Source organism: Lepidochelys kempii, chromosome 2, assembly GCF_965140265.1.
Source record: "Lepidochelys kempii isolate rLepKem1 chromosome 2, rLepKem1.hap2, whole genome shotgun sequence".
NCBI classification, from domain to species: Eukaryota; Metazoa; Chordata; order Testudines; family Cheloniidae; genus Lepidochelys; species Lepidochelys kempii.
Genome location: NC_133257.1, coordinates 113,331,886 through 113,353,408, shown reverse-complemented (window position 1 = coordinate 113,353,408; position 21,523 = coordinate 113,331,886). Strand labels below are relative to the sequence as shown.

The window sequence follows — 21,523 nt, the reverse complement described above, 5'->3', positions numbered from 1 at the left end:
GAGGGAAGTGCCATGACATTGAGTGTGATAAGTAGGGTTGGGGGATATACCTGTAGTAGTGTGTTTGCACATTGATGCTGTTCCACCTGTAGATTGCATGTAATAGAAATAAAGTGCTTCTGTGCTTTCTAAGGGTCTGATCCTGCAATGCTTACCCGCAAAGGGCTAAATTGGGTCATTAACAGAGCGTTGAGTAAGGGACTGCACATGAAGGCACCATTCCATGGGGAATACCAGGAGGCATCATGCCTCAGAGACATCCCCCATTCCTTCTGGAGCATCCTGGTTGCCGTAGCAGTGTTAGTAACTTGTGGCACCGTTTTGCAGGGTGCAACATACCCTTCAATTCCACCTGCATGACCAACCAGCTCCATTGGTCAGCATGTGTGGGGGCAGTCTCAATGGCTCAACCTACTCCCTACACTCTCTTGCCACTTGCTTCATGGGGACGGCATCTTTCATAAGGCCCCTGAGCTCCCTTCTAGGACCTGGATCTAAGATCTGGGAGCCCAGATGCTGGCACACCATGGTTGGGCTGGGGATGTGTGATCATCTTTACTCCCCTCCTCTTCTTGTGGCTTAGGACATCGAGCCCCAAAGTAGTCCTATTGATGTCAGTTGGCTTACTGAGGCTTTTATGAATGGGCCTTAAAAAAGATAAGGAAAGGTAAAGGAGATTCATAGCGATTTTAGGAGCCTAAGTTGCAATGACTTTTGAAAAGGAGGCTTAAGCTCCTAACTCATTTAGATGCTTTAGACAAATTTACCCCTAGAAAATTATCAAATACTTGGTCTAACTTCAATAGCAGGTTTTTGTGACCAATAATAAGGAAATCTATATGTGTTAAACACTTCAGCAGTGAAGAACGTGATGAGCAGTGAAAGTCACATTGTGGATAAAGCATAGCTCAGATTAGTCAAACCTAATATTCTTTATTTTGTATCCTTACAGGCTTGGTTAGTAAAGTATCCATTCTACATATATAAAAATAAACAGTCTTAGAGATTAGAAGGATTTTGTATCAATAAAAACCACTGCAGCATAGTGTTGATTAAAGAAATTGTCTGACCTGTTGCAATCAGCCATTAATTATTAACAATTTAACCTCAAAATGTGGGGGAGGTATGAAGTGAGGTCTTGCACAGCTCAGTTTTTAAACTTTGTACTTTTCAATTATATACCTTTAATCAAGAGAAAAATGTATATACGCCACATTGATTAAACCTGCAGATGATATCAAACTTAGAAAGGGATTATAAACACCATATAGGAAAAATCAGAATTGCAGAGTGATCTGACAGGTGTATCGAGATGGGTAAATGTAAATGAGATGAGATTCTGTTTGCAGATAAAATGTAAAGTAATATACCTAGAGAGAAATAATCATCATCAGAGAAATGAGCTAGTGCTATTTAGAATGCAGAGAAATGAAGCTGCAGACCTCATAGGGGATCATAAACTGGATATGAACTGACAATTCAATGCCATTGCAAAAATGGCAAATGCCATCCTAAAGCATGTTTTTACTAGGATTTCTTATAAAGCAAATGAGGTAATAATCCCATCTCGATAAAACGGCGCTTGGAATGCTGCTTGCAGCGTTGGGCCTTTCATTGTAAAACAGACACTGAAAAGCTTTAAGGAAGGTTCAAATGGGAAGAAGGGGGAGGACCAGTAGAACTCAATGCCTGAAAAAAAAGGCAATTAAGGGACGATAACCCTACAAAAATATCAGGTGTTAATAGGAAAGCAGGAAAGGCTCAGCTTTCCTATAGGAGAATAAGGAAAAATGAGATTACCTGAATTAGATCATTTTAAATCTAATTTCAGATTAAGAGAACAAAAAAAAGTTTCAACAGTTATGGTGGTTGTTACTGGTTATTATAATGTTGGCTGGATGCTCTGAAGACCGCCAGAAAAGGGGTGTACTTTCACAATAACTCCACTGAGTTTTGTGGTGTATGGGGCTTTTAAGAACTGACTGTGTGTGTGGTTTAAGTTCTGGAACATTCTGGATTCAGAGTGCAAAAGAAGTCTTGACAACTAGAAGCAATTGCAGCTGAAATTGGTTAGAGACTGAAGCTAAGAATGAGGTGAGGTTAGATGTAGCTTGTAAACAAATTGACAACTCGATTATTTTGTTGTTACTCTTCTCCTCTATTTAAGGTCCTGTCGTTAAAGTCAGGACGTGAAGAAGAGCTCTGTGGAGCTCAAAAGCTTGTCTCTTTTGGTCCAATAAAAGATAGTGTCTCACCCACCTTGTCTCTCTCATATCCTGGACCAACATGTTTACAACAGCATTGCAAATTGCATAAATGAGGTTAGATAAAATACTAGTGGAGTTACTGGAGAGGAAGATGCTGTTTGATGCAGAGGGGTTGTTGTGCATGATCAGTTAGCTGATTGTCAGCCATTCAGCTATGATCTAGTTCTCTGTACCTGAATGCAGAGATGCAAGCATATTAATTTTTAAAATGAAATCTGGGATATTCTTTATCTCAACAACTGGTATGATGCCCACCCAGACATCTCCCAACCAAAACTGGGGCTCCTTACCATCTTTGAGGGTCATTGATCCATGTTTTGCAACTCTCAGAGCTTGGGAAGTAGGCCACCTCTGCATCCAGCTGATTTTCAGAGGGGGCAGGGACAATAGATACTCAGAAAGGCTTTGCATTGAAAGAGGCAGAACACTCAGAAGTGTGGAATACGAGGTTTTCAGTCATGTTTTCTCCTGGGCTTCACTGTTGCACCTACAGTAATAAGATACTGTTTTGCAAACAGTTCTTTGTCCTGACTATTCTACTTACACAGCCGTGTACCATCTGTGGTGCCTCTACATCATATTGCCAGCCCCAGGTACTGAGAAATCATGAGTCATGACCCAAAATACCCTGAGATTGTCTGTCTTCAAAATTGTGAGACAAAATGGAACATTTGTGGTTCTTTTGATTAGTTTGTGAGTCTTTGGGGGTGCATTATAGTCAGGTTTTCAAGTTTTTCTCTATAACCATGAGGACTAGAAACTTTTTTAATAGACCCTCAGATTCTTACCTAGTCCCTTGATCTGTGGCTTTATGAAGAACACCAAGTTTTGCTAGATTTGTGATTAAAATCCTGAATTGGCAACACTATTATCACCAGACACCTGTGAAACACCGTTCTATTTAGTCCTGTCATTTCTCCTGCAAGGCATTGGTGAGGAGGAAGATGATGAGTGGGAAGTGGGTCATCCTCCTGCCCTACTTTCAAGTCGTCTTGAAATCTTGCAGTGTCTTTCCATTTGTTCAGGAAAAGCCTGTGCGTCAAGCTTATGTGTATTTCAGTTCATGTGGTGTCCCGTTCACCAACAGTATTGTGTGCTTGACATTCCTGGGATATAAGGTGAACACCATTTGTACGTGCTGAGTATTTGTCATTATGGTGACGATTATAAACATCATCTTGTATTTGTTGTGCCAGTCAAAGGACAAAATTGCAATACTGTGATGAAAGGCCCCAAAACACACAGCAGTTTAGCAGTATCAGTATAGCAAATTGGTAAGTACTGACCTGCTTTTCTCTCCCAAAGGCAATAAATATGTAGGTCTGGGTTAGTTTGCAGTCTTGAAAGCACCACCTTCTTTGGGAACAGGAAGAGTGTGAAAACCGCCTACAAAGCCTGCTGTCATTAGTGGGTGTCAAAGCCCACAGCTAGTCAATAATCATGAGAAGCCAAAAAGGCAGAGGGAACATGGCTAATTGAAGCAAAAGAGATGACAGAAAATGGGAGTGAAGTATGGCTTTTACTCTCTTATCTTTACTCTAACTCCTTTATGAAGACTGTAGTGTATATGGTTCTAATTCAGTCATTCCTCTACAGTGATCATGATGTTTGAGTTAGTAGTACATTTGGAAGTATATTTCATGAAATGTGAAGTAGACTTTTTTTAAAAAAAGAGAGGGAGAAATTCTGTTACTTGCATTAGTTGCATTGTGCTTATTTGGAAAGGATGAAGGAGAAGAGCTCCCGGCTAATGGGATGCACAGTAGGACTCCTGGAACATAGTTCTGCATGAGACAAGATATTGAAATTCAGTGAAAGAAAGTCAAAATATGGAAATGGTTTTGACACTGTCTGTGACAGTTTCTAGCTCTTTATGGACTCGATCTTTATTTGGGTAACTTCTCTTTGACTTCAGTGAGAGATTTGCTTGAGTATAGACCCTTAGGAATTGGCCCTAAAAGAGGAAGTGCTCTTAAGGGGAGGAAAGCTGTAACTTACAAAGACGGTGTGTATCATGAAGAGAGGAGATCTATAATGGATATCAATTCAAACAGGACTAGCCCTAGCCTTAGTGATGCCCCAAATTAGAGCAGCCTTATAAAGAGGGAGTACTGCAGCTCTGTGCAATTTAGTAATCAAGAGTGATTTGTAGCAGTAATTGTGGCCCATTTGAGGAGCACAGGAGAGTGGGGGGAGGTGGGTTGGAGGGATTTTGAGTTCATTTGCAGTTTTGTTTCTCACATAGCTGTGTGTTTCATTGTGAAAGTCAGGCTGAATAAGAAGCCTCATGGTGTCATTCCCAGTTGGTTCAGCAGAATGCTTTTATACCCTATACAATTTCCAGTCAAGTATCACAGTGGTGCCCAGAGACCTGCCCATCTCTTTAGCAGAAGCTCTTAAAAGCCACAGCAGTGGAAAACATTGAGTCAGAGCATGGTTGGTTAGATGTGCCTTAGCCTCTGGCACTTTTTTTTTATTTTATTAAAGGGAAAAAGGGTTTGCTTTGATTCATGATTTCCTGAATGGAAAGTGAAAACCATTTTGTTCTTCAAAACAGAGTAACTTCCAGTGAAGTCAGAGGGTATAAGGAGTTTTCTGGTTTCTTCTTTGTTCCTCTCACTGATTTGCTCTGCACAACCATGCAATTTCTAGCCTTGATTCAGCAATCCCCAGGCTTTGTATCTGGCACCACATCACACTGAGCATGTCAGCTCTGTGTGCCATCCTGTGAAGAGCCACATGCTTTAACCAGGCTACCTTTTTTCTCTGCCTTTAGGGCAAAGCAAATGTTCTCCTAAGCGCCCCCACCTCCTCCAAAGTAGATTACTCTGCTCCTCCAGCCCGTGCTTTTCTGTTTTTTCTGCTTCTTCAGCAAAGTGCAGTGAAACATACACCTAACTCCAACTTTTTCCCCCACTTGGGCTTTTGTTATAATAGCTCAGTGGTGTAATGAGGAACATATTTTACCAGATGTGCCACATTTTATACTCGAGATTTTTTTTTTTAAAGAATCAGTGACTTTTTTGTCAGAATAAATTGATTAAACTTGTGTGCTTCAGTAGAAAAAGAAAAAATGTAGAAATGCAGACTGGGAGCTGGAGATTAGAAAATGTCATTGAGTTTGGAGTCTGAAACTTTCAAACTATTTTGGGAGTCTTGGAAAGCTAGTTCAAGTTTGTGAGCTATTTTTTTCCCCTGTAATTTAAATGCCTGTGCCCCTCCCCTTTCCCCTCCCCCCAAAAGACTGATTCATTTAATCAGAGTAGAAAAACAAGCTGCCTTTGTAGCTAAAAGGAAACTTGTTCTTTATATTTCAAAAAGAAGAGCTCCCCACCTACGATATCCTTCAAAATGTCTAGGTGGGCAGTCTGTGTATAAAGGCATATCTGAATATATAGGTAGCACCACCTGTACTTAAGGTTGCTTTATTGGAAGACTCTGTTTCCAATTGCCTATAACTTTGCCAAATTTTAACCATTTGGGCTGAAATGTCCCATGATGGCTGTTCGCCTCAGGCTGAATCTTCCCTTTTTCTTCCCTCCCTCCCCACTATCGCACCCTTTGGAAAGTTTGAACAAAAGCCATTCAGGCATTTCTAGGAAGAAGATTTTAGAAGAAAACACTATTAGAATTGTTACCTTATTATTAGAATTTGACAGCTAAAATCTACAGAGATTCTGTCAGCACTGAGCATGCTGCATCCCCTCACAGCTCCTACCTGCTGACTTCGACTGCATGTGTACCATCCCCATGGAGCAACTGAGCGTGCTTCAGCCCAGGGCTGCAGGGGCGGAGCTGGACTTTCCCTACAATTACTGCTCCCAGGTGCAGGGGATTCTGGTGGCACCATGCACAGGAACTGACAGCAGGGAGCCTGTGTCTCCTGTCCTCTCAATTACTCCTTGTCCCCCATTCCCCACTGATACCCCAGCAGCATGGAGGAGAAAACAGCCTTACTTGTATGAAGAAGGGGACAAGAGCTGGACTGGGGGGTAAAGAGGGGGAAGGAGGGTCAGCAATGTCAGAAATAGATTGGGACGCAGAGCCAGGGGAAAAGTGGGGAGGGTCGAGTGTTAGTGCTATGGGGATGAGGGAAAATTTAGATCTGATGTGAAACAGAGTGGGTGGGAGGAGGCTGTCACTGGCTGAACAAACAGGATTCGGATTGGGAGCCATTTGGATGAAGTAAAGACAGATTGGGCTGAGTTGCTCTAAACGGCTGTTGAGGCACTTGACTGCAGATCCCAGAATCATGGGAATAAAGGAATTGTGAAGCCATCTTCTCCTCCGCCCACCCTGTGCTGAGCAGAGCTCAGCCAGATTGTAGAACCTGGGTTGGCTCTTAGTTTGATATTGAATAATGCTACTGTTTTTGTCTTTTTTGAAACTGCTAATGGAAATTATAGTTAGACGGGGAGACATAAATCCAGGTCTTTGGCTGTATTTTATAGAGCATAAATGGAGGGAAAGACCAAGCTCTGCTCTTTCCACTGAGGCACTATAGAATTTGGGGGAACATAGTAGGATGCAGAGGGGCAAAATGGCAGGAGGATGGGAAACAGTTACTTCACCTTTCATACTGGAAAAGCACATTTGATTGCAGTTTATTCTGCTGGGTTTATTTTTATTTTAAAAGGAGCCTGAATCAAATGCCCTTAAACTTTGGGGAGGTTTAGATCTGATCTATGTGGTTCAGATCCATCTCTAATTTTAGTGCAATACTGATAATTTGATCACGAATGTATTAATTTTCAAAAATACCAGCATAAAGTTTTGCCTGTAAAAGTGAGGGGGGTGTTCCCTACAGATAACTATGCATGAAAAATCTCCCCAAAATTTTCAAATATGATTAATCGTCTTGCACCAAAAATAGTATAATGCTGCACGCATAGTTGACTCTTTTGCACTCACTTGCATGTGTTGTGGGTGCAGTTTAGATTTTGACCAACAGAAGATTACTTGTTGCAACTATTCAACTTCTGAAAATCTTCATTAGAAATATTTTAGCACAACAAACTCAGTGCAAATTGTGACCATGCTAGGAAATTCACTGCAAAACCTCCTGTGTTAAAGGAAAGAAGTTTCAGAACATACTCATAATCGCTATGATGCCAGGTGTTGATAAGTTTGAACTCTACTGGATTTCCAGAGTTCCTTGGTTGAGAGAATGGACTGGAAGGGGAAAAGAATGAGATGTTAACTGAGACAGTAATGGCCCCCAAGGAATTTTTAGTCCTCACTATTTATCAAATAATATTTCACATACATTGTGGTAAAGAGTGGCAATATTTCTCCTGAAACAGTAAGTTGTTGTTCTTTTGCTCCTCTCTGTCCCTGATAAACATCAGAACGGCGAATGGAAACACCACCAAAAATAATCAATGCTTTTAAAATCTCCCTGGAGAAAAATCTCTCTCAAGCTCCTTTGCCAGTGCTGGCTGGGTGACGGATTACCCAAGACCAAAGCATCTCCTCTGATTAATTTGTTGATATGATTAATATTGACCTTTGTAACCGGGCTTGGATTCCATTTAAAGGATTAAATAAACAAAATCTTTGTCACATTATTTGACTGCTATCCGTACCATGAAAATGTTGACCATCTGTGCGGTGCTACACAATGTTGTTAACGCTTCCTTCTTTTTCTTCTTCTTCTCCTCCTCCTCTTGGGGAAAAATAGCTGACGAAGTGGAAAGACTGGCTGCAATGCGTTCAGACTCTCTAGTACCAGGCACCCACACTCCTCCAATCAGGCGAAGAAGTAAGTTTGCCAATATAGGAAGGATTTTCAAGCCATGGAAATGGAGGAAGAAGAAGAGTGAAAAGTTCAAACACACTTCTGCAGGTAATAAACATGCATTGGCTGACTGTTTTTAAATTGTTTGTTCAAATGAGCTGAAAACAGTACAGAGTCATGAATAAGTAATGTAGGCACAAACAGTGATCAACTTAAAAATATTATAACTTTGTTGGAAATGTACTCCAAATTCTAAAAAGATATATCACTTTGTTGCTGAGCATTTTTTTAAAAATCCCATTTTTGTGTGATGCATTTAAAAAACAATGGAACAATTTTGAAGTGCCAAAACTTGCCACAGGTGTGTACGCAACCTCTGATATTAGTGAAGCTCAGAAAAAGCAAGTAAACCAAATGAAAGTCACGTTGACTTCTGTTCTATGAGAAACATGGAGGGAAAAAGGTCAGAGTAACTGGTAAAAATCAAGAGAGAACATCAGTGGAGAATGCAGTTACTTTCAGATGTTGTAAAAGTTTTTACAAATAATGAAGAATTAAAATAATAACCAGGAAAAAGCAGTTAAGACCATTTAAACTGATATAATAACAAATTATTCATTCAACTGGACTGGAATGACCAGTATCCCTTCTTCTGAGACAAGTGAGGCTCTTTCGCCATGCCTTTCTCAGATTCCTACTCTTGGACATTTTTTACGAAAAGGTATTGAAAATTGCAAAAACATGTTTTTGTATCAGAGAGAGGGCTGAGCCAATACCCCAGATCCAAACACTAACTTTGGGAAAGTGTGGAGTGTATCTGTGAACCTTCTCCCCACTGCCTCTACAATGATTTTGGGGTGGCTGTGGCAAAATAAGATTTTTCACTTCATACCTCTTTTTATGAAGATAAACCCAGAAACAGAATACTATGGATCTCACACTGTGAGGTGCCAGCAGTGATTCTGGATATCACACACTTGACTGCTCCCCTGTCTACAGCACAGTGAAAGTTTATAGTGTAGACAAGACTTAACTGTGCGCTCTGATCCTGCAGGCCCTTACTTGTGTTAGTGGTCCTTACTCACCAACAAGCAGCATTTAATTAAGAGGGAATTCTCACATGAGTATGAGATAATTGCACAAGTTACGGTTTGCAGGGTGAGTGCCTAAAACCACTCAACTACCTGGCTTTACAACTTCTGCCTGGTCTGACAGGCAGAAACAAATGTATTGGAATAAGTGGCTGTGTTGCTCTGAGAGACTATCTTTTTTTTGGCTTGTGACATGATTTTGCAAAACAAATGGCCTGCCCTTCATGTTCTATCAGTCATCACTGTAGATCTCTGTGGCACAATTTCTGTGAGAGTCTCATAGCTCTTCTGAAACCCAATTACTAAAGCATTTTAGTAACCACACAGAGAATAAATCCAGTTGGCCAATATGTCTTTTAATTTAACAACATGTACATTAATTTAAATTTAAAGGCTTTAATTGGATAATAAGAATCAATTCGGAAGCTAATAAAGTCAGTCCAGTGAGAGGGACCATTGTTTATAAGCTATATCAAGCTCACTTTATCCCAACAGTTAGTTACCTCTAACCCAGAGGTGGGCAAACTATGGCCCATGGGCCACATCCGGCTCATGGGACCCTCCTGGCCTGGGAGGCTAGCCCGCGGCCCCTTCCCCATTGTCCCCACTCCCAGCAGCCTCAGCTCATTGCACCGCTGGCGCAATGCTCTGGGCGGCAGGGTTGCGAGCTTCGGGGCAGCACAGCTGCAAAGCTGCAGCCTGACCCGGTGCTCTGTGCTGCGTGGTGGAGTGGCTGGCTCCAGCCGGGCAGCGCGGCTGCCTGTCCTGGTGCTTTGGGCAGCATGGCTGTAGTGCTGCCAGCCACTGGCACTCCAGACAGCGTGGTAAGGGGGCAGGGAGCAGGGGAGGTGGGATAGAAGGTAGGGGAGTTCGGAGTGGTGGTAAAGGGGCAGGGGTGTGGATAGGGGTTGGGACATTCAGAGGGTGAAGAACAGGGGGGGTTGAATGGGGGCATGGGTCCCAGGGGGGGCAGTCAGGAAGGAGAGGGGGATTGGATGGGGCGGCAGGGGGACGTCAGGGGCAGGAGTTCTGGGGGCGGTTGGGGACAGGGAGAAGGGGTGGTTGGATGGAGCAGGGGTCCCGGAGGGGCAATCAGGGGACAGGGAACAGGGGGGGGTCGGATTGGGGGCGGGGGCCAGGCCACACCTAGCTGTTTGGGAGGCCCAGCCTCCCCTAACTGGCCCTCCATACAATTTCAGAAACCTGATGTGGCCCTCAGACCAAAAACTTTACCAAACACCCTTGCTCTAACCAGACCCCTCTGCAACTGGCTAATCTTTTGAACTCTGCGTTCCAGTATCTTCCAGACTTTAACTAGTAACTAGACAGTATTGCCACAGTTCTGACAGATCCTCACCCCACAGTGCCCTTTGTAAAATGATAAATGTAGTCTTTGGTAAAGGCTACAATTCTAAGTGTCTGTGAGAAAGTTGATGCTTACTCCTAAAGTTCCTTCTTTACATTTGCAGATTCAGTTTGGACAATAAAATTTGCACTGATATCACCACCTTAGTTAACAAAGATGACAGTCCTAGTTTTAATCAACTATATGGCTCCAATCTCTTTTCCTGAAATTTCATCTTACAACAACTGGCCAACGTCTCTCTTCATCATTTCTCCATGTATTTCAAACACATGTGACACTTGTACTAATATTTTAATTATAATATAGTTTCCCTTCCTTCCTTGTAATTTCAAACTAGTACCTCGTGGCCTCGGCATAAAAGCCAAGCATTGTTATTTTGTGAGTTCTTACTCTGTACTCTTTCTCATTTAATTATTTTGCTTAAATCTGATCTAATCAAATTAAATGTAATTCTTAATTGGCATTTAAGAAGTTATTTGGCTGAAGTTTTCTCTGCAGTGTAGGCTAACGTGTGTGATGAAAAAAGTGTGCATTGCAGTGTTTAAGGGGTCTGTCCTCACTCTTGATTGATCATTTTAGGAATCTGTATAAAACATTCTGCTAACACATTTGAAGCCGGGTGATATGCAGCCGAGAGAGCCCCTGATTCTGCAGTCAGAACTGTGTGGAGTGTTGGAGTCACTCTTGCAGAACTAAAATGTGGATAGAGAAACCCAAGATCTCTCCCAGTCTTTCCAGGAATGTAGAAAGCAAAGGCATTGGATGGAAAGGCCCAGATTTTCAAAAGTGGCCTTTAATTTTGGGTGCCTCCATTTTTGAGTGCTAGGTGACAGAACTGATTGTCAGAGATGTTAAGCACCTACACAATTTCACCTGATGGCACTGGCAGTTGCAAGTGCTGAGCACCTTTTGAAAATTAGACCATAACTAAAAAACTGGGGTTTTTTTTAGAATCCACTCTTGAAAATTTTACCCATTGTTTTTATGGGAGTGAATAAGGACAGACTGTGGATCTCTCACCTGTTTACTCCTGTTGGACCCAAGTTCCCTGGAGACTTTAAAATAAAAGATCATTTTCAACCAAGCAAACAGATTAGTATCCAAAAATGTACTGCAATAAATTATCCTGCTTGGCATAAGATGATCTACTGGGTCTTTTCCATCTCTCTTTTCTGTGGTTTTGGAGTTACATATTATGCATCATTTTTAAATTTGGCATTTCAAGTGGACTAAAAATCATAAAATTGCTAAATTGTGTACAGAAGATACAGCTATGATTTTCACACTGAGGACGATTGTAGCATTTGTCTATTTTTATCAATGAATTGCCAAAGGGGAGTTTCTGAAGAAATTCGATGTTTGTTCCACTCTATAGCAGCATCTTTAAGCCTTCTTGAAATCTGCTACATAATATATTCCCTGGCTTTAAGAACCAGGCTTTGCCTAGCTGGAGTCAAAAGGCTTTTTGAGACTGTACTAACCCCCTTGCCAGCACTACACATTGCCTTAATGGGACATTTGTGAGAAGGGCCCTTAAATGTATCCCGTCTTACAAGAAAGGAATGTTTAATGAGGCCATTTGGTTTTTATGCTAATTACACTACCAGCTGCTGTGAAGATTATATGATGAAGCCACCCCAAACAGTAATACTGCAGCATAACTCTGCAATAATGTATTCCTGCAAAAAAATAATGTAATACAATTAATCTATTAGAGAGAGGATTTACAATACGTGTTTCAAGGCATGGAGAAGAGTTGCAGTGAAATGCACTCTTAATATCTTAATCCGCTTCTTTTTCTGAGGATTAGGGAGCATCATTAGTCAGCTGTGTCAAGAAATGTTTCACCAACAAAATTAGTAATAACGAAATCTCTAGTTTTTGGGAGACAAAACAAGAGTGTCTGTCTGAAAAAGCTGATCCTCTTGTGTAACAATTTGTTCTATAGCATCAGCTGCTATCACAGTGATACATGAATGGACAACCACCCTCAAAACAGCCTGGTTCTTGAAGACTAGCCCTTTTAGAATGTCTTTGTTTAATGACAGAAATATACTCAGGTTTATTTTTATTTTAGATCACATCTGACATGTGGAAACTAATGACCATGCTTCGTACGCTACTGGCCTCCATTTGTGCTCTTAGTGTTTTTTTTCTGTCCTTTTATAGAGGTGGAGAAAAATAACAAGATCATTCTAAAGAAAAATGGAGTCATGGGGGCATCCGTATGTAACAGGAACAGAAGAACACTATGATTCCAAAGCATAGGTGTCCAGAGTGCGCCCCAAATGCCAGATGTAGGGCTGGATATCTGGCCCATTGGCCACCTTTTCTCTTTACCTAAAGGATGAGGACAAAGCTTATCAACAGCAGGGTTTTACTTTTGGTGAGCTCGTACAGTGAGCAATTTCTAATATTCTCACAGCTGTGTGTATTTATTCATAATAGATAGCTGGGTCCCTTGGAATGCAAGCAAGCTTCAGTCCTTAGCATTACAGAGTTTAGGCTCTTCTGCTGTAGGAAACATATATCCCCAGTGTAACTCCATTGACTTTCTTGGAGTTACACTAGAGATGAATTTGGCCCTTGAGATCCAGAGCAACAAAGTATAAATATTACAGTGCCATTTGAAAGGAACAGTAGTTAGCCTCTACAAGGGAAAGCTGTTAGATGTCTTCACTAAGTATTGATGGTGAAGGAGTTTTATTTCAGTTGGGGATCCAACTCTCAACCAGCATTTCCAACAATGGGATAAAAGAAGCAGGAATCCCTCAGGCTGGAGTGGTAGTATATCGATTGAGTGCTACTGTATCAGTGACCTGCTGCATATCTGACCCATATTTTACTTCTGCTACTTGTCATAGTATTGCGAGCACATAGTTCAGTGACTCAAGTCTCATAGGTTCTTTTAATTATTATAGTGGCTTCCCACTATTTGGCTATCTTAGAATCATGGTAAAAATGCCAAATGAATAAAATGTTGTGAATGTGAATTATAATCCCATGAAAAATGTGACCTGTAAATATAAGTAACCTAGACAAAGAAATCACTCCATTGGGTCAGTCTAGGTCTGTGGAGTAGAGGATTGCTAACTTATGTGGGTGGGTAGGTGGGCGGATGGATGGATGGATATATTGTATAATAAATTGTTGCCAGAAAGAGAATCAATTTTTTAAAGAAGGGTTTAAAATGGAAAATCAGAAGATGAATAAGAATCAGACATAGGCTGACATATAGTAATGCACAGAGGTGAGAATTTGTCTCTCTTCTTAGGTTTCAGAGTAACAGCCGTGTTAGTCTATATTCGCAAAAAGAAAAGGAGTACTTGTGGCACCTTAGAGACTAACCAATTTATTTGAGCATAAGCTTTCGTGAGCTACAGCTCACTTCATCGGATGCATACTGTGGAAAATACAGAAGGTGTTTGTTTTTATACACACAAATCATGAAAAAATGGGTGTTTATCACTACAAAAGGTTTTCTCTCCCCCCCCACCCCACTCTCCTGCTGGTAATAGCTTATGTAAAGTGATCACTCTCCTTACCTTTTGTAGTGATAAACACCCATTTTTTCATGATTTGTGTGTATAAAAACAAACATCTTCTGTATTTTCCACAGTATGCATCCAATGAAGTGAGCTGTAGCTCACGAAAGCTTATGCTCAAATAAATTGGTTAGTCTCTAAGATGCCACGAGTACTCCTTTTCTTTTTTCTCTTTTTAGGAATCTTAGTCTAAGAGCTACAAAACAGAAAAGGTGCAGAATATGATTATATCGTATATCTGCTTGAACTGGAAATTAGGGATGGACTCTAAGGGCCAAATTCAGTGAAAGTCCTTTAGTTCAGGACTTAATTTGGAAACTAAACAGAAGAAGTGCAGTGATTAGAGCAGGAAATGAAAAGGCAAGTGTACTGGGTTCTGTTCCGAGTTCTGCTACTGATCTGAGTCCCAATCCTGCTCCCACTGAAGTCAGTGGTGATAATATTGGGGTATTGCGGGGCTAAAATAGTGTTTCACTAACTCTGGCAATTTTATCACAAGTCTCTCAATATTTGGTATTTTTTCCTTAAAGTTCCAGCTTATGGAATCAAGTGATTAGGTGAAAATTTCAGCTTTTTAAAAAAAAAAAGAAAAGAAAACCAAGAAAAATAGCTTGAAAATGTGAAGCAAGTGCATCTTAAAGGCTTAGAAAAAAAGGACCCCAAAGTGTGTGGGGGGGTTAATCTCCCTACTTTTCAGCCAATCTGATGCTATTTGAGGCCTAACTTGTAACATTTGAACTTTTAGGGTAGGCAATACAGTACTAAAACCAGTTAATGATCGTATCGGGGACATAATGTGATATGTATTTATGGAGCAATATAGTTGCAGATAAGATTCATACTGGTTTGCATTGATTTGTATACACTGACACAATTAAACCTTTTGTTAAATGTATCTGAGTAGCCTGGTGTTTACAGGATGTACTTTAGAAAAGAGCAATTCAAAAATAGATCAGTGACAGCTAATCCTTATTAACTATTTCTATATTTCTTCATACAATGGCAGGTACTTCTTACCTGATTGGAACATGGCCCTGCATGGTTAGGCTCTGATTCTACATTTGGATGCACACGTGCAGCTCTGATTGCAGGACTGGGGTCTGAGTTTGTCTTTGAGTTTTAATTTGGAAAGTAACATTGTACTTCTTCATGTGTAGTTCTCTAAAATCAATAACACATTTAAACAGCAGGTCCGGATTAACGCAGGGGCTTCAGGGGCTGCAGCCCAGGGCTAAGGGGGGCCCCGCAGGCCAGATGTGGCCTGCTGCTTCTTTTAAGTCAGCTCGCTGCAAGTCTCCGCAGCTCCCATTGGCCGGGGACAGCGCCTGTGGGCACGGGCAGCATGCACCATGCAGAGCAGCCTGGTCCCCCCACCTACGGGCTGGACTTGTCTGCCACCTCGGGAAGCAGAGCAGCGCGGAGCCAGGGCAGGCAGGGATCCTGCCTTAGACCGCTGCAGCACCAACCAGGAGCTGCCCGAGATAAGTGCCTCCTGGCCAGAGCCTGCACCCTACACCCCCAACCCCCTATCGCAGCCCGGAGCTCCCTCCTGTGCCCAAACTCCCACCCAGAGCCCACACCCACACCTGTACCCCAACCCCCTGTCCCAGCCCTGAACCCCCTCCCACACCCAAACTCCCAGATAGAGCCCGCACCCCAAACCTTCTACCACACCCCAATCCCCTGTCCCATCGCTGTTCCCACCCCCACAGCTGGAGCTGCACCCCTCCCGCACCCCAATCCCAGCCCTGAGCCCACTCCTAGACTCCCAGGGGCCCCACAAAAGCTAATAGTCCTGGACCCACAGGAGAGTTAATCTGGCTCTGTTAAACAGCAACCAATCTGTTTACTGCAGCAGGCAGTATAAATTCAGCTCTTTCACTAACTTGAAATAGTTATCACATTTTCAATTTAACCAATGGTACCATTCACCAGCTTTTTTAAAAAAAGTTACTACAGAGTTCACATTTACCAGTGGCTCCTGATTGAATCTGAAGACACAAATCCATACCTTCTCCCTGCATTTTGCAGGATATTTTCAGTCTCAAAATGCTCCTCATTAATTCTTCAATTAAAAATAGTACAGGGCCGACAGCTGGAAGTGCATAGATAAGGCATGCTCTGAGTAAGGGCTGAACAGAGCCCAGAAATACCGCTGCTTCATGGTGTCATGTAGATGTGCTGAAAATCCCTCACAGCGAGCCTGATTCTGCTCCCACTGAGGAACTGTGTTCTGTCCTTGATTTCAGTGGGTGGAGTGCCTTGCAGTCAGATACTGATACTAGAAGCCCATACTCAGAGTTAAATACGGAAGGTCTGTAAGCCCTGTTGCAGCTATGAGCTTGATCCTGTGTGATGCTGAGCACCCTTAACTCCCACTGAAGTCAGTGGGATATAAGGGGTGATCGATACCATGCAAGATCAAGTCCTGTGTCCCTGATTCAGGACCCCGTGGGTTGCCGGGACACAGATGTGGGCTTTGACATTTTAAAATGTGTACTTAGGGCTTTATTTTTGTTAGGAATATGCCTGAGGAAACATTTTAAAGCCCCTGAATTTTCTATTGTTGCTACCTAGAATCAGAACTCCATGTAGAATTGTGTACAGGGACTTCATTTAAAAAAACTGTAAGCCCTACACCAACTAGCCTCAGTGCTTTATCGCCCTGATCTAAAGCCCATTGAATGCAATAGTAAGACTCCTGTTGAATTTAGTGGGCCTTGGATCCAGCCGTATATAAGTTTGATTGATACATGGCATTTCTTCCACAATTCTAAGCCTAATGTAATTGAGAAGATCTACTACTACAAACAAGTTAAAAATTCAGTTGGGTAGATGTATCTTGGATATAAGTGACATACCCTTGGTAAAATTTTGGCTAATATGTATGTATATTTGGATATGTCATAATTGGCCACATGGCTAGTGACTTTTCCAGAGTTGATCTCTTTAGGAAGATTCTATTTTACCTTTTTTAATAATCAGTCTGAGTTATTTTCAGCAGTCCATTTTGGAGATTCTTTTTTCCCCCGTGGATGGAAATGATTTTCCTGCATTTTAAAATAGGTGCAATGTAATATTAATGTGCCCAGTGCTCAGGAGATGTGACTGGCCAAAATAGTAGCACAACAGCTCACTAGTAATAGTAATGCAATAGTAGTGCAATAGTAATAATAGCTAAGGAATTTAGTTCAGTCCTTGCAGAACTCGGCCTACGCAATTCTCCACTTACTCCTGTGTCCCCAGGCCAGTGTTTCCTAAATGGCAGCACAACTGAATGGAAGACGACAGGGTGACTGGTACTGCTGAGGGGTACAAATAAATCATCGCTTATGATTTTAGATGGGGAGAGAAATAATTGCCCACAATCAATGAGTAGAATTGGTTGGTAATCACAGTAAAGGGGAGCGGCAGTTCAAAAGCTATCATTTTCCAGCTCCTACCTCCATTCCCAAATGTACAGTAGACCTGTACTCAGATATGTTTGGGGCTATGCAGGTTTTGAGGACATGACCAGTAGAAGGAAGAGAACAAAGGAATGGCTGCTCTGGGTGGCATCATTCCCCTGCTCACCTCTAGAAATGCTTAGAGAAATTAACTTTGATCCTCTGATCTCTAATGATCATGAAAACCCATTCTCTCTCATCCTTCTGGGAAGGAGGATATGGTGGAATCAGCTGGGGACAGGAAAGTGTAAGCAAGAACACAACTCCTAAGGAAGCCATGTTGCCAGAAAAGAGAAGCAGGGGCCAGGGAAGCAGGAAGGGGCAGAAGGAAGCCCATAGGTGTCCCTACTTGCTGCACTCATGGCATCAAGATCGGTCAGGATCAGACATGATAAAGGTATAGAAAATAATACATGCTTTAGAGAAGGTCAGTTTAGAGCTCCTATTTACCCTCAGAATACAAGAATGAGGGGATAGCCATTGAAATGAAAAAGCAACATATTTAAAGGCAATTGAGGAAAATGCCCAATTAATCTACGGAACTCTGTCACATTACATTATTGAAACAAAGGAAAGAGATTAGTGGGTTTCAGCAAAAATTGGCCTCACCTCACCCTTTACATGGCTGTAAAAGGGACTCCTGCAATAGCAGTCCTTGGGTTTCCTGTTCCTTGAAGAGTGCAGGGACTCTGGGCTCCTGCCATGCTCTGGGGAGCACGGTGCCAAAATGGAAGATGGGGAAGAGGCAGAGTCATGGTACCTATTGCCAGCAGTGCAAAAAAGTCCCCAATACATTGATTAATAACTTTTCCAGTTTCTCATGTTAAAGATAATATTTGGCCAGCAGAGTGAGACTGGCTTGCCAGGGTGATGGACTAGATTGCACAGCCCCTGTGTTCATGGAGAAGCTGTGGGAGAAATTGTGCCTCAAGCAGTCACAACCTCTCTGGCGCTCCTCCTGGGGTGGTGCAGCTCCGCACTGCCCTCTACACAAGGCTGTGGTGTAAATGCTGCAGTCTGTTTTAGTGGACATCTAGGAGCATGAGAAATGATATCCCATCTTTGACTCTGCTCCAAAGCCTACGGAAGTCGGAGACATCACCAGACTGGGCCAGAGCAGTGTCTGATATCCTGTCTCTGACAATGGCTAGTACCATAATGTTTCAGAGGAAAGTAGAAAACACCAACAATAGATCTTTTTAATAATGTGCCTACAAGGAAAGTTCTGTCCTAACCCCAGGCTGTTAGGGCCTGATCCAGAGCCCACTGTTTGCAATGACTTTTCCTTGATTTCCCCACAGATCTCAGGGAACACTCATAGAGTAAGAGAACCACACCCATTACCCTTCTTTGGCTATGAAAACCCCAGTCTCCCACTGGGATGATCTGTGAGAGAAAGCACGTGGGGTTTCCTTTTATCTTGGCCTTCCTGGTAGTTTTTATGGAGGAGGCATGATTTGGTCTTTAGTGTGGTAACCTGGTCTGGGAAAACTGTTATATAGACTTTCCCATTTATTTTAAAGTATTTCTCCCCGCCCTTAACTGAAAAATATACAAAGTTAGTTCAGCTCTAAAGATCTGGTTTACACTAATAATTGTCATTATGGATGTTGTTATATTTGGAACCAGAAAACCAAAGATTTCAGTAATGAGCCATTTGCTCATTGAACCTTGGCTTATTCAACCCATAAAATGAACAGTATTGAAAATTTCACATGGGTGGCTTAATTAGCTGGGAATGTACAACATCAAAAAAGAAGAGTCTATCGCAATGTCCATATAAATAAATAATACACTTTTTGCTCATGGGTCAGTTGAACCCCTTTCACTTCTTACAGAGAGTATCTTTCTAATATACGGATCCTTTTCTTTGACAATGATCTGATCATTGAAGATTTGATAAATGAGGATTATTTTTACAAGGGGATAAATCTAATGCGGTGCCCATTTAATCTCCGTGATCTTTTATTACAGCTGCTCATCTCTTCTAGCTGAAAGTAATTAGAGTAGGGATGAGCTCTTGGACCCCTACACCAAGAATGGAGTATATAATATAGTCCCTTTCATTTAGATGGTCTCAGTCTCTTTTGAAGGTATAGCTGGGAACCTGCAAACCTTAAATGTTGTTAGACTGCCAAGACAGGATAGTGCATCTTGGTCAAGCAAAACAAAATTATGAATTACAGTAGTGCCCTATGATCCCAACCAGGATCAAGTCCCTGTTGTACCATACTGCACAAGCATATAGGAAGGCATGTACTCTGGTCCAAGAAGCCATAAATATATAGTGTATTTATGTGTGTACATATGCATGTATATATAAAATATCTTTCATTAGATGTCTTCATAGCCTCATAGAAGATCATTGCATGACAATTGAGGAAAATGGGAGTTTTATCTGAGTAAGATCTACAGTATTTCTCTCTTTGAGACAACTCGCCTTGTACAAGAGAGTGATTTTTGTGTGTGCATGTCTGTTCCCTTTCAAGCATATTTTCATCCAGGAAATACAGTACGTTATCATGTTATGCACTGTTCTTCAAGGGCTCACCAGCATGAGTCACAGTTCTATAACCTAACCTTATATGGAGTGGGGAGCAATACTTTGTACCCTTGGGTGCTGTGTGATTTACACGATCCTCTTTTGTTTCCTTGTGTTTGTGGAGATGGTGACCATCCTAATTAGGAGCTGAGAATGGGAAAAATGGTGCTGAGAATGGGTATTAAAAACTTCCCAGGAAAGCTAGAAAGAAAATAGAATTCTATAGCAAAAACCTACAACAGTGCAGAGTAAAGGTTGCTTAGTAGTAGGTTGTCCCCTTGCAGAATGCTGAGTTGAGCAAATACCAGACTTCTGAAAACCAGGAAATTCACAGTTAAAGTTGCCCATGCAGCCTTAACTCTGCCCTCTTTCAGCAAAACCCCAGTATGCCCTGTTTATCACATATACCTTTATTCTGACAACCCCAAAGTTGCTAAAAGCTCTTCATTTTTTACAACCCATTCATACTCACACACAGGAGTCCATCTCTAGCACTGCACAACCCCCCGCCCCCAAAAGCCCCCCATATCTAGGTACAAACATGGGAGGAGAGAATACAAATCTGACAGGTTCCCTGCCCCTATTTTGCTCTAGTCCCCTTTCCCATTGTCCCACCCTTCCACTCTCTCTAAACCCCATGCCTCCCTCACTTGAGTCCCCAGCGTCTCTTCCCCTCCCCTTCCATCAATCCCCATTTATGTCCCTCTCCCCTTATTCTCCCATTTCTCCATCCCCTAATTATTCCTTCTGTTACCAGATTTGCCCATTACTTCAGGGTATGCTCATTGATTAGGGTTATTCTTCTGGGGTGAGAGGGTGGGTTCTGTAATTCTGTCACTGTACTGCTTGTGTCCCTTGTGCTCTCCTATAGAGCTCTACTTTTTCCTGCTGCAAGTTCCCTCCCAATGGAGCTATCCTGCAGGATCTAGGTTCCCCAGGGCTGGGTTCTTCCAGCCCCAGAATCAGCCAAACACACACACACACACACATTAACAGAGGACCGGGTTAATCAGCACTCTCCAGCTGACCCGTTATATGTCCCTGGACTCAGCAGGCTTGGTCAATCAGCACGTCCAAGCTGCCACCCTCATATGTCCCAGGCTCAGCACGTCCCTATCCCCACTTTCACGTTACAATTGTTCTGGTAGTAACCCACTTGATGAGCAAACCCCACAGGAATTTTGGGTGCTGCGGCCATCTTTTAGCTTAGGTACAAGGATCATTGCTGCAGAGCGAATGAGGAAGCCAAAAAAACACCATCGGGCAGGGGCGGGAGAGAAGCAACCAGCTTAACCATGAAAGTTATTTATTGCCAGGTAATAACCATAGGGAAGCCAAACAAACAAAACAGTTATAATATTAAATCTAACTTAAATTTGATTATAAAAGTCAGGTTTAGAAAACTATAACTGATCACACAAGTCAGGGTCAGAAGGCTACACCTAGAGAGAGAGAGCTGAGTTCTCACCACTCCATGAAGCTTGACTCGACTGTGGGTCCCAGGTGGTGATAGATGAGGGTCTGGAGTG

The 21,523-nt window shown here is 42.1% G+C and overlaps 1 protein-coding gene across 8 annotated transcripts in view; it reads left to right on the top strand.

The window, feature by feature from the left end:
• The window catches only part of PHACTR1 (phosphatase and actin regulator 1), a 459,498-nt gene that overhangs the window by 243,664 nt on the left and 194,311 nt on the right, over positions 1 to 21,523 (top strand). For all 8 annotated transcript variants that reach the window (XM_073332014.1, XM_073332016.1, XM_073332013.1 and 5 more), the window contains one exon: positions 7,948 to 8,112. In XM_073332014.1, coding sequence (XP_073188115.1) covers positions 7,948 to 8,112 — 165 coding nt within the window. The remainder of the gene's footprint in view (positions 1 to 7,947; positions 8,113 to 21,523) is intronic.